This window comes from Salvelinus alpinus, chromosome 5 (genome assembly GCF_045679555.1).
Source record: "Salvelinus alpinus chromosome 5, SLU_Salpinus.1, whole genome shotgun sequence".
NCBI classification, from domain to species: Eukaryota; Metazoa; Chordata; class Actinopteri; order Salmoniformes; family Salmonidae; genus Salvelinus; species Salvelinus alpinus.
Window position 1 is genome coordinate 99,423,659 of NC_092090.1, and position 12,500 is coordinate 99,436,158.

A 12,500-nucleotide genomic window follows, 5' to 3' on the forward strand; every position below is an offset into this window, starting at 1 on the left:
CTCCCGTCGGCTCCTCTTCCTACCGCGACATCTGTGAGCTCATGCACAACCTTCCTCCTGTGACGCTCAGACTAGAGGTCAAGAGGCCTGTGTCAGGTGAGAGGTCAGGCTAGAGGTCAAGAGGCCTGTGTCAGGTGAGAGGTCAGGCTAGAGGTCAAGAGGCCTGTGTCAGGTGAGAGGTCAGGCTAGAGGTCAAGAGGCCTGTGTCAGGTGAGAGGTCAGGCTAGAGGTCAAGAGGCCTGTGTCAGGTGAGAGGTCAGGCTAGAGGTCAAGAGGCCTGTGTCAGGTGAGAGGTCAGGCTAGAGGTCAAGAGGCCTGTGTCAGGTGAGAGGTCAGGCTAGAGGTCAAGAGGCCTGTGTCAGGTGAGAGGTCAGGCTAGAGGTCAAGAGGCCTGTGTCAGGTGAGAGGTCAGGCTAGAGGTCAAGAGGCCTGTGTCAGGTGAGAGGTCAGGCTAGAGGTCAAGAGGCCTGTGTCAGGTGAGAGGTCAGGCTAGAGGTCAAGAGGCCTGTGTCAGGTGAGAGGTCAGGCTAGAGGTCAAGAGGCCTGTGTCAGGTGAGAGGTCAGGCTAGAGGTCAAGAGGCCTGTGTCAGGTGAGAGGTCAGGCTAGAGGTCAAGAGGCCTGTGTCAGGTGAGAGGTCAGGCTAGAGGTCAAGAGGCCTGTGTCAGGTGAGAGGTCAGGCTAGAGGTCAAGAGGCCTGTGTCAGGTGAGAGGTCAGGCTAGAGGTCAAGAGGCCTGTGTCAGGTGAGAGGTCAGGCTAGAGGTCAAGAGGCCTGTGTCAGGTGAGAGGTCAGGCTAGAGGTCAAGAGGCCTGTGTCAGGTGAGAGGTCAGGCTAGAGGTCAAGAGGCCTGTGTCAGGTGAGAGGTCAGGCTAGAGGTCAAGAGGCCTGTGTCAGGTGAGAGGTCAGGCTAGAGGTCAAGAGGCCTGTGTCAGGTGAGAGGTCAGGCTAGAGGTCAAGAGGCCTGTGTCAGGTGAGAGGTCAGGCTAGAGGTCAAGAGGCCTGTGTCAGGTGAGAGGTCAGGCTAGAGGTCAAGAGGCCTGTGTCAGGTGAGAGGACCACGGCATGTAAAGTCAACCTTTGCTAAGCAACCCTGGGAATCAAACAACCTGTAATTTCAAGCCTTTTATAAAACGCTGTCATGCAGTGGCATCATATCAGCCGTGTCACAACCACCTATTCGGACATTACGTCGTAAAACATAACAAATGAGGGTACTGGAAGTACGTTGACAGGTGTTATAATCTGTTGTTTCATCCCTATGACAGCATTATAACACCTGAAGCTGGCATGTTGAACTTTTTCCTCCTCAATACTAACTGAACTACATAACCAACTGTCCAGCATCTGGAACGAGAGACACGCCCTATCCTGGGTGGTGTCCTTAACCTGGGTGGTGTCCCTATCCTGGGTGGTGTCCTTAACCTGGGTGGTGTCCCTATCCTGGGTGGTGTCCCTATCCTGGGTGGTGTCCCTATCCTGGGTGGTGTCCCTATCCTGGGTGGTGTCCTTAACCTGGGTGGTGTCCCTATCCTGGGTGGTGTCCCTATCCTGGGTGGTGTCCCTATCCTGGGTGGTGTCCCTATCCTGGGTGGTGTCCCTAACCCGGGTGGTGTCCCTAACCCGGGTGGTGTCCCTAACCTGGGTGGTGTCCCTAACCTGGGTGGTGTCCCTATCCTGGGTGGTGTCCCTATCCTGGGTGGTGTCCCTATCCTGGGTGGTGTCCCTATCCTGGGTGGTGTCCCTAACCTGGGTGGTGTCCCTAACCCGGGTGGTGTCTCTAACCTGGGTGGTGTCCCTAACCTGGGATCCAACAAACATCAGATCAACATCAAGATTAGGGATCCCTGAAGGAAGGTAGGAGGCAGGAACCATTTTTTTAAAGGGATAGTTCACTTGAAATGACAACACTGCAGTCGAAAATGTGCTCAAACTTGACAAAAATGAACTATGGTTTTAAAGTGTTTGATCAGGACCCCTTTGTGAACTACTCCACTACAGCAATTATTAAGAGCACAGGTCTGTCTCCCCCCCCCCCCCCCCACACCTCTCCTCCCCCCCCCCCCCCCACACCTCTCCTCCCCAACGCTACCTTCCCTAAGATGTAAGATCTCAGCAGTCTGCCCCCTGCTGGCAGTACCCTAACCCTGCACCCCAAAGGGAACGGCACGCTGCTGGCTTTGTATCCATGGTGACTATCCATTCATTTACCTCAGTAGTGACTAGTAGCTGCCCAGTAGTAAAGGACTGGAGGAGTCCTCCGCCGCTAACCGCTTTGTTAGCTAGCATTAGCTGTTAGCTTTCTTTAGCTAGCCAACGTTAGATTTGTGTCCTTTTTGCATTGCTTTTTTTGTTGTTGTTGTTTTGGGACGTGGTGGGATTCCTGTGAGTTGCTTATGGTTGGTCACTGAGCAGAAACAAATAAATATGTATTCCTAGGAATCAGGGTTTCTTAAACTATGGGTCTGGACCCATATTGGTCCCTGGGGCGTGTGAGAGGCGGGTGGCGAGTTATAATGAACATACATCTATAATCACACGTAATTTCTTCCTAATTTGGGTCACGGGAAGATGGACTATTTTCTAATTTGGGTCTCGAGCTGAAAAAGTTTATTAGATTCAGAAATGTGATTTTATGTGACAACATGAAGCACTCACAGCAAGAACACCAACCGACCGAATGTAAAGAAGAGTAGCCTGTCTGTCCCTGTCTGTCCCTGCCTGTCCCTGTCTGTCCCTGTCTGTCCCTGCCTGTCCCTGCCTGTCTGTCCCTGTCTGTCCCTGCCTGTCCCTGTCTGTCCCTGTCTGTCCCTGTCTGTCCCTGCCTGTCCCTGCCTGTCTGTCCCTGTCTGTCCCTGTCTGTCCCTGTCTGTCCCTGCCTGTCCCTGTCTGTCCCTGTATGTCCCTGTATGTCCCTGTCTGTCCCTGTCTGTCCCTGTCTGTCCCTGCCTGTCTGTCCCTGTCTGTCCCTGTATGTCCCTGTCTGTCCCTGTCTGTCCCTGTCTGTCCCTGCCTGTCTGTCCCTGTCTGTCCCTGTCTGTCCCTGTATGTCCCTGTCTGTCCCTGTATGTCCCTGTATGTCCCTGTCTGTCCCTGTATGTCCCTGTCTGTCCCTGTATGTCCCTGTCTGTCCCTGTATGTCCCTGTCTGTCCCTGTATGTCCCTGCCTGTCCCTGTCTGTCCCTGTCTGTCCCTGTATGTCCCTGTCTGTCCCTGTATGTCCCTGTCTGTCCCTGTCTGTCCCTGTCTGTCCCTGCCTGTCCCTGTCTGTCCCTGTCTGTCCCTGTCTGTCCCTGTATGTCCCTGTCTGTCCCTGTATGTCCCTGTCTGTCCCTGTCTGTCCCTGTATGTCCCTGCCTGTCTGTCCCTGTCTGTCCCTGTCTGTCCCTGTCTGTCCCTGTATGTCCCTGTCTGTCCCTGTCTGTCCCTGCCTGTCCCTGTCTGTCCCTGTATGTCCCTGTCTGTCCCTGTCTGTCCCTGCCTGTCCCTGCCTGTCCCTGTCTGTCCCTGTCTGTCCATGCCTGTCCCTGTCTGTCCCTGTATGTCCCTGCCTGTCCCTGCCTGTCTGTCCCTGTATGTCCCTGTCTGTTCCTGCCTGTCTGTCCCTGTCTGTCCCTGCCTGTCCCTGTCTGTCCCTGTCTGTCCCTGTCTGTCCCTGTATGTCCCTGCCTGTCTGTCCCTGTATGTCCCTGCCTGTCTGTCCCTGTATGTCCCTGTCTGTTCCTGCCTGTCTGTCCCTGTATGTCCCTGTCTGTCCCTGTATGTCCCTGCCTGTCTGTCCCTGTCTGTCCCTGTATGTCCCTGTCTGTCCCTGCCTGTATGTCCCTGTATGTCCCTGCCTGTCTGTCCCTGTATGTCCCTGCCTGTCTGTCCCTGTATGTCCCTGCCTGTCTGTCCCTGTCTGTCCCTGTATGTCCCTGTCTGTCCCTGTCTGTCTGTCCCTGCCTGTATGTCCCTGTATGTCCCTGCCTGTCTGTCCCTGTATGTCCCTGCCTGTCTGTCCCTGTATGTCCCTGTCTGTCCCTGTATGTCCCTGCCTGTCTGTCCCTGTCTGTCCCTGCCTGTATGTCCCTGTCTGTCCCTGCCTGTATGTCCCTGTCTGTCTGTCCCTGCCTTGTATGTCCCTGTCTTGTATGTCCTTGTATGTCCCTGCCTTGTATGTCCCTGCCTTGTATGTCCCTGTCTGTCCCTGTATGTCCCTGCCTGTCTGTCCCTGTATGTCCCTGCCTGTCTGTCCCTGTATGTCCCTGCCTGTCTGTCCCTGTATGTCCCTGCCTGTCTGTCCCTGTATGTCCCTGACTGTATGTCCCTGCCTTGTATGTCCCTGCCTTGTATGTCCCTGCCTTGTATGTCCCTGTCTGTCCCTGCCTGTCTGTCCCTGTATGTCCCTGCCTGTCTGTCCCTGTCTGTCCCTGCCTGTCTGTCCCTGCCTTGTATGTCCCTGCCTTGTCTGTCCCTGTATGTCCCTGTATGTCCCTGTATGTCCCTGCCTTGTATGTCCCTGTCTGTCCCTGTATGTCCCTGCCTGTCTGTCCCTGTATGTCCCTGACTGTATGTCCCTGCCTTGTATGTCCCTGCCTGTATGTCCCTGCCTGTATGTCCCTGCCTGTCTGTCCCTGCCTGTCTGTCCCTGACTGTATGTCCCTGCCTTGTATGTCGCTGCCTGTATGTCGCTGCCTGTATGTCCCTGCCTGCCTGTATGTCCCTGCCTGTATGTCCCTGACTGTATGTCCCTGACTGTATGTCCCTGCCTGTATGTGTATGTCCCTGCCTGTCTGTCCCTGCCTGTCTGTCCCTGTCTGTCTGTCCCTGTCTGTATGTCCCTGTATGTCCCTGCCTTGTATGTCCCTGCCTTGTATGTCCCTGCCTGTATGTCCCTGCCTGTATGTCCCTGCCTGTATGTCCCTGCCTTGTATGTCCCTGCCTTGTATGTCCCTGACTGTATGTCCCTGCCTGTATGTCCCTGCCTGTCTGTCCCTGCCTGTCCCTGTATGTCCCTGTATGTCCCTGCCTGTCTGTCCCTGTATGTCCCTGTCTGTCCCTGTCTGTCCCTGTATGTCCCTGCCTGTCTGTCCCTGTATGTCCCTGACTGTATGTCCCTGCCTTGTATGTCCCTGCCTTGTATGTCCCTGCCTTGTATGTCCCTGTCTGTCCCTGCCTGTCTGTCCCTGTATGTCCCTGCCTGTCTGTCCCTGTATGTCCCTGCCTGTCTGTCCCTGCCTTGTATGTCCCTGCCTTGTATGTCCCTGCCTTGTCTGTCCCTGTATGTCCCTGTATGTCCCTGTATGTCCCTGCCTTGTATGTCCCTGTCTGTCCCTGTATGTCCCTGCCTGTCTGTCCCTGTATGTCCCTGACTGTATGTCCCTGCCTTGTATGTCCCTGCCTGTATGTCCCTGCCTGTATGTCCCTGCCTGTATGTCCCTGCCTGTCTGTCCCTGTATGTCCCTGACTGTATGTCCCTGCCTTGTATGTCGCTGCCTGTATGTCCCTGCCTGTATGTCCCTGCCTGTATGTCCCTGACTGTATGTCCCTGCCTGTATGTCCCTGCCTGTATGTCCCTGCCTGTATGTCCCTGCCTGTATGTCCCTGCCTGTCTGTCCCTGCCTGTCTGTCCCTGTCTGTCCCTGTCTGTATGTCCCTGTATGTCCCTGCCTTGTATGTCCCTGCCTTGTATGTCCCTGCCTGTATGTCCCTGCCTGTATGTCCCTGCCTGTATGTCCCTGCCTGTATGTCCCTGCCTTGTATGTCCCTGCCTTGTATGTCCCTGACTGTATGTCCCTGCCTGTATGTCCCTGCCTGTCTGTCCCTGCCTGTCCCTGTCCCTGTATGTCCCTGCCTGTCTGTCTGTCTGTCCCTGTATGTCCCTGTCTGTCCCCTGTATGTCCCTGTCTGTCTGTCCCTGCCTGTATGTCCCTGCCTGTCTGTCCCTGTATGTCCCTGACTGTATGTCCCTGCCTGTATGTCCCTGTCTTGTATGTCCCTGCCTGTATGTCCCTGTCTGTCCCTGTATGTCCCTGCCTTGTATGTCCCTGCCTGCATGTCCATGTCTGTATGTCATCTACCCATGCATACATAATGTATTCAATTTCTACATTGGGATCTACATCGACATGATCATACCTGTTTCTCGGGATCAGTTTAGCCTTCTAGATCCTAATGAATGTGACTATATGGACATGGGAGGACCTGATCCTAGATCCTAATGAATGTGACTATATGGACATGGGAGGACCTGATCCTAGATCCTAATGAATGTGACTATATGGACATGGGAGGACCTGATCCTAGATCATAATGAATGTGACTATATGGTTCTGCTGGGCTGTAGACCAAACAGGGACTGCTGGTTCTGCTGGGCTGTAGACCAAACAGGGGCTGCTGGTTCTGCTGGGCTGTAGACCAAACAGGGGCTGCTGGTTCTGCTGGGCTGTAGACCAAACAGAGGCTGCTGGTTCTGCTGGGCTGTAGACCAAACAGAGGCTGCTGGTTCTGCTGGGCTGTAGACCAAACAGGGGCTGCTGGTTCTGCTGGGCTGTAGACCAAACAGAGGCTGCTGGTTCTGCTGGGCTGTAGACCAAACAGAGGCTGCTGGTTCTGCTGGGCTGTAGACCAAACAGGGGCTGCTGGTTCTGCTGGGCTGTAGACCAAACAGAGGCTGCTGGTTCTGCTGGGCTGTAGACCAAACAGGGGCTGCTGGTTCTGCTGGGCTGTAGACCAAACAGAGGCTGCTGGTTCTGCTGGGCTGGAGACCAAACAGAGGCTGCTGGTTCTGCTGGGCTGTAGACCAAACAGAGGCTGCTGGTTCTGCTGGGCTGTAGACCAAACAGGGGCTGCTGGTTCTGCTGGGCTGTAGACCAAACAGAGGCTGCTGGTTCTGCTGGGCTGGAGACCAAACAGGGGCTGCTGGTTCTGCTGGGCTGTAGACCAAACAGGGGCTGCTGGTTCTGCTGGGCTGTAGACCAAACAGAGGCTGCTGGTTCTGCTGGGCTGTAGACCAAACAGAGGCTGCTGGTTCTGCTGGGCTGTAGACCAAACAGAGGCTGCTGGTTCTGCTGGGCTGTAGACCAAACAGGGGCTGCTGGTTCTGCTGGGCTGTAGACCAAACAGGGGCTGCTGGTTCAATCTGCAGAAACTTCCATTTAATGTCAGATTTTACTAATTTGTAATTAGAGAGTTTGAAGTTCTTTGTGGAATAGAGGGAAAGCAGCTCCGTGGGAAAGTATACGCTGGGGGAGGATAGCAGGAATGTTGATATCTAAAACAGAACCAATATTTCAGCTCACTTCCTGGTTTTGTTTTGACGTGATTGGTGCGTTAGGTCACATGATTGGTATTAATGACTATCCCGTTAAACACTGGTGTCCAATCGCTCAGTTTTCCACTCTCTCATGTATGGCTTGATGACACGAGGTCATTGAGATGAATGATGGTGTCATATTGAGTTGATGAATGAACATCTAGAGAGACTTGAGGAAACCTAGTTATGTAAAAACAAAAAATAGTGTTTTCTTTTAACATGTTGTTACATAGCAACTCCGGTTGCTGAAATAACGTAACAACAATGTTGTTATTGTAGTAATTACAGTGTAACCTTAATGGTGTAAGAGCAACTTATAAAAGCAACGTTCTATCGAACACAAATGTCTCACTGCCTCTTTCATTCATGAAGTAATATCTTCCTCCCACAGCTGTAGATCGCCTCTCCAGCCTCGTGATGTCATCGGGGAGTTGCGATGTCATCCAACCCTCCGTACTGGATCAGTCCAGAACTTCCCAGGAGGCCAATGGTGGTTCTCCAAATCCAGGAATTCCTTCCTCCTCCTCCTCCTCCTCCTCCTCAGCAGCAAATCACAATTTCAAACCCACAGCCCCAACCAACCACAGCAGTGATATACCTGTCACCTACATCGATGACGTCATAACCGAACTAAGTTCCTCCGATGTTGAGAGTGCGCTCTCATCCAAAAACCACAAAGCCCCTTCAGAAGCACAATGTACTGAGACTACATCCTGCAAGTCAGCTCTAGACAGCAAGGCCCTGCTAGAGAAAGACAAAAGTAATGTTCAGACTCCTCCAACACGGCCCAGTCAGTTGGACTTCTCTGTCTTGGACTCTGGACACAATGGTTGCCTCTTGCCAGTGGGTAAAACATTCTTGAACAATTACTCCAGAAACTTTAGCAGTAATCTCACAGACGAGGGGAAGAATGTTCTTTCAAACGGGGTGGATAAACCACCTGGCGCCTCAAAGTGCCACATGTACAACCAGGTCGATGACAGCGATTCAGAGAGTGAAGACACCGTCACGGACAACAGCCACGGCGCTGCAGGCGCTGAGCCACAGGACACAGAGTCTGATGAGGAGGAAGTGGAGATTTGTTACAGTGAGGCCCAGCGACCCGGCACTCTGAGCCAGGCAGCGCTGACTCACCCAACAGATGGGCCATTGTCTCCCCGGCTCTCTATCCCTATCTCTGGCTCTGGCTCTGACGGCAGCCACAATACAAACGAGTCTGGGCCCTTTGATGTAGTACTAGACTCTGCTGCTTATGCCACTTCTGATGCTGCCTCTCAGCATAACAAAGACTGCTCTGTGGTAACAACAACCCAATCCAACCCTAACACTTCCCCCTCGCTGTCTCAGAGTCTATCTGGCTCGCAGTCCTCAGGTGCCTGTTTGACTGCAGAGTCCAAAGCTTCCCCTTGCCAAATGGTGCCCGCCCAGTCTTCCAAGGACACAGATTATGTACCCACTCCAGGCCCTGCAGAGCCTTCAGAATGCTTTGCCAATGGGGTTAGTGGCAGCAACGTTGTTACACCTGTGATAAAACCCAGCCAGGCACCTTCTCTAAGTGTTATAGCAGCTAGCCACAGCCTCACCCCACGGAGTCAGGAGAGGACAGCCAGGCCGACTTCAGGTAAACTATCTAATAGTACATCATCATCGCCATCATCATCAGCAGCAGCAGCATCCCACTCAACGGCGGCGAAGGCGATATCCTCCAACTATATTAGATCTGGCTCATCGAGGCCATCGCTAACAACGACAAGAGACAGGGAGAGAGAGAAAGTTTCCCTGGAACCCAGGTCAGTCCAGAATAACCCTACTAGTCCCTCTCTTCCGATGTCCAAACTGAAGGGGCTCAGCATCAAGAGTAAGAACAAAACCCAGCAGCAGCAGCAGCTTTCCCCGAAACCAGCCAGAGCCGAAAGTCCGGCGGTTCTTGGGAAAGCAAGCAAAACTTCCCCGCTCCAGTCCCCCAAACTGCAAGCCAAGAAGGTAGACTCTCCTCTGCCAACCAGAAAGGCAGCAGCCTCATCTAGCAGCTTAAAGACTGGCAAACAGTTGGAACTGAGCAGAATCAGTAGCAGGAGCCCCACCTCGCCCAAACCAGGTGACCGAGCCCAGGACAAGTGCAAACCCAAGTCCAACCCCACTACCACGTTGGAGGCAGCACAGTCAGCCAAGTTGGAGCTTCACCCTAACAAAGAAGAGCAAGTGACACCAGCTACGTCCAAGGAACAACCGGAGCCAGTCCCAACTACCCAGAGGACTTTCATTGAGGTGCGACTCTCATCTTCCTCTTCTACTCTTCCTTCCTCCTCGTCGTCTACGCCAGTTCTGATGCGAAAGGAAACGGTGAATTCAAAGAATTACTCAATTACTCAAATGACTCATATACCAGATGTTACGTCACAGGTTAATGGAAGTGCAGTAGAGACCAATCTCAGGCCTGCTGCTCCTGCATCCCCTGACTCTGTGTGTAATCCAGAAAACGTCACTACAAATTCAGCAGTGAACTCAATAGTCCTAGAATCCATAGATGTGGTTCCTTTGCCTATAAGCAATGGTATCATAAACATCTCTCTCGGAAACTCCCGTCTAACAGATACGGCTGTGGAAAACCTGAAAGCCAACAAGTCCAAACTGAAGATGATGGAGCGCCGTAGTTTCTCCACGGACAACAGCGCCCCCGGGGATCCAAACCCCTTCTCTGTCCGCCAGAGAATCATGTCCTTTGAGAACCTGGCCAGCTTCGACAAGCCAGCGCTCAAATGTATCGAGATTCAGTCCTTAGCTCAGTCCTATGCTCTGACGGCAACGTTGAAGCCGCCTCTTAACCGAAGACTGTCTGGCTACATGTCCGGCTCGGTGAGCTCCATAGACTGCCGTTCGCTACGAAGAAGCTTCAGCTCATGCGTCGACAACTTTAACGCCTCAACCCCCTTGACCCCTTTGTCGCCTCAGCTTCGCAAGTCGCCGTCAAGTCTGACTCTCCCGAACTTTGACATTTTGACACAAAGCTGCAGCGCAAACGAAGCTCCACTTGGACAAACACGGGACGAACCCGCGGACGGCGAAATCTCCAAAATGTTGCCCCCAGGGGGTGTGACCCTAACTCCTCAAACGCCCCCGGTGATGCGGCGCCGCCAGGCTCGGGGCCATGCTAACCTGTCCCGATCCAGATTGAGGGAGCTCAGGGCCCTTAGCATGCCCGACCTGGACAAGCTGTACACCGATGACTTCTCCAGCAACCCACGGACCAACGGCACATTTAAGACGGAGCTGGAGATCCACCCAGCCAGGTCCACAGAGGCCCTCCAGAACCAGACAGGGTGCTGTCAACTGCCTGCTGAACCCACAGGTGTGCCCCCGACCAGGCACAGCCGGAGCGACGCTGGGGCCAGCAACTGGTCCATCAGGTGAGTAAAAACACCAACCATCTCTATACTATTCTATTTCAACAATGTGATTCAAATATCCAATACTTAACTTTCCCAGGATTTCAGACAGACAGACAGACAGAGACAGAGACAGACAGACAGAGACAGACAGACAGAGACAGACAGAGACAGACAGACAGAGACAGACGGACAGAGACAGACGGACGGACGGACAGACAGACGCATACGAGTAAAGCAGTGTCACTATACTATACTAACCCATATTTAAATGTTCTGTTTTCGGTCTTCTTTCCAGTTTGACAGTGCTGGCTGGCTCTCCGGTGGAGCAGAGTAAGCTGCAGACGGTCCTGGCCTCCGTGACCTCCAAGACCGACGTGTTGGCCCTGCTACAGGAGGCCAAAGCTCTCTCTCAGGTAACCAAATACAGTTGTTTGTTTTTTTGCCTGGTCACCGATTTATTTCTGCTGTCTTTACCACTGTGTTTGGCGTGACAATGACCATAAGAGTTGGTGTTAACAGATCTGGATCGAGGCTAGAGGAGAGGAGCGTGAGCGATATGTTCTGAGACAGTATTTTCATCCTTGTCTTGAAAGCTCACTTTCTGTGTGTGTGTGTGTGTGTGTGTGTGTGTGTGTTGCGTCTGGTCCCCCCCTCTATCCTAGGTTAAAGATGATACCCACTTTGTAGTCTTCTCCAAAGAAGAGGGTTCAGGACTTGGTTTCAGCATCGCTGGAGGAGTGGACCTTGAGCAGAAGTCTATATCTGTAAGTACAGTAGTGTGTTTTGGTATTTTAGCAGAAACGCTATTTTGGATATTTGAGTAATGTAATGTGGCATATTGTTAGGGAATCTATTTTAATTTGAAAATATGTCACATTTAGCTAAAAGGGATTACATTGGATTTTCATCCTACAGATGTACACAACCTGTTCCACATGGCACTTACAGCTATAAATCACATTTAGAATGTAAAATTACAGCTATAAATCACATTTAGAATAAGTTAGTAAAATTACAGCTATAAATCACATTTAGAATGTCAAATTACACCTATAAATCACATTTAGAATGTCAAATGACAGCTATAAATCACTTTTAGAATAAGTTAGTAAAATTACAGCTATAAATCACATTTAGAATGTAAAATTACACCTATAAATCACATTTAGAATAAATTAGTAAAATTACAGCTATAAATCACATTTAGAATGTCAAATTAAAGCTATAAATCACATTTAGAATGTCAAATTACAGCTATAAATCACATTTAGAATAAGTTAGTAAAATTACAGCTATAAATCTCATTTAGAATGTAAAATTACAGCTATAAATCTCATTTAGAATGTAAAATTACAGCTATAAATCTCATTTAGAATGTAAAATTACAGGTATAAATCTCATTTAGAAAGTAAAATTACACCTATAAATCACATTTAGAATAAGTTAGTAAAATTACAGCTATAAATCACTTTTAGAATAAGTTAGTAAAATTACAGCTATAAATCACATTTAGAATGTAAAATTACAGCTAAATCTCATTTAGAATGTAAAATTACAGCTATAAATCTCATTTAGAATAAGTTAGTAAAATTACAGCTATAAATCACTTTTAGAATAAGTTAGTAAAATTACAGCTATAAATCACATTTAGAATACGTTTGTAAAATTACAGCTATAAATCACTTTTAGAATAAGTTAGTAAAATTACAGCTATAAATCACATTTAGAATAAGTTAGTAAAATTACAGCTATAAATCACTTTTAGAATACGTTTGTAAAATTACAGCTATAAATCACTTTTAGAATACGTTTGTAAA

The 12,500-nt window shown here is 50.7% G+C and overlaps 1 protein-coding gene across 4 annotated transcripts in view; it reads left to right on the plus strand.

The window, feature by feature from the left end:
* LOC139577341 (PDZ domain-containing protein 2-like) overlaps positions 1-12,500 on the plus strand; it is a 174,951-nt gene that overhangs the window by 151,687 nt on the left and 10,764 nt on the right. For all 4 annotated transcript variants that reach the window (XM_071404382.1, XM_071404383.1, XM_071404384.1 and 1 more), the window contains 4 exons: positions 1-96; positions 7,686-10,701; positions 10,979-11,096; positions 11,346-11,447. The exon at positions 1-96 is cut by the window's left edge and continues 52 nt beyond it. In XM_071404382.1, coding sequence (XP_071260483.1) covers positions 1-96; positions 7,686-10,701; positions 10,979-11,096; positions 11,346-11,447 — 3,332 coding nt within the window. The remainder of the gene's footprint in view (positions 97-7,685; positions 10,702-10,978; positions 11,097-11,345; positions 11,448-12,500) is intronic.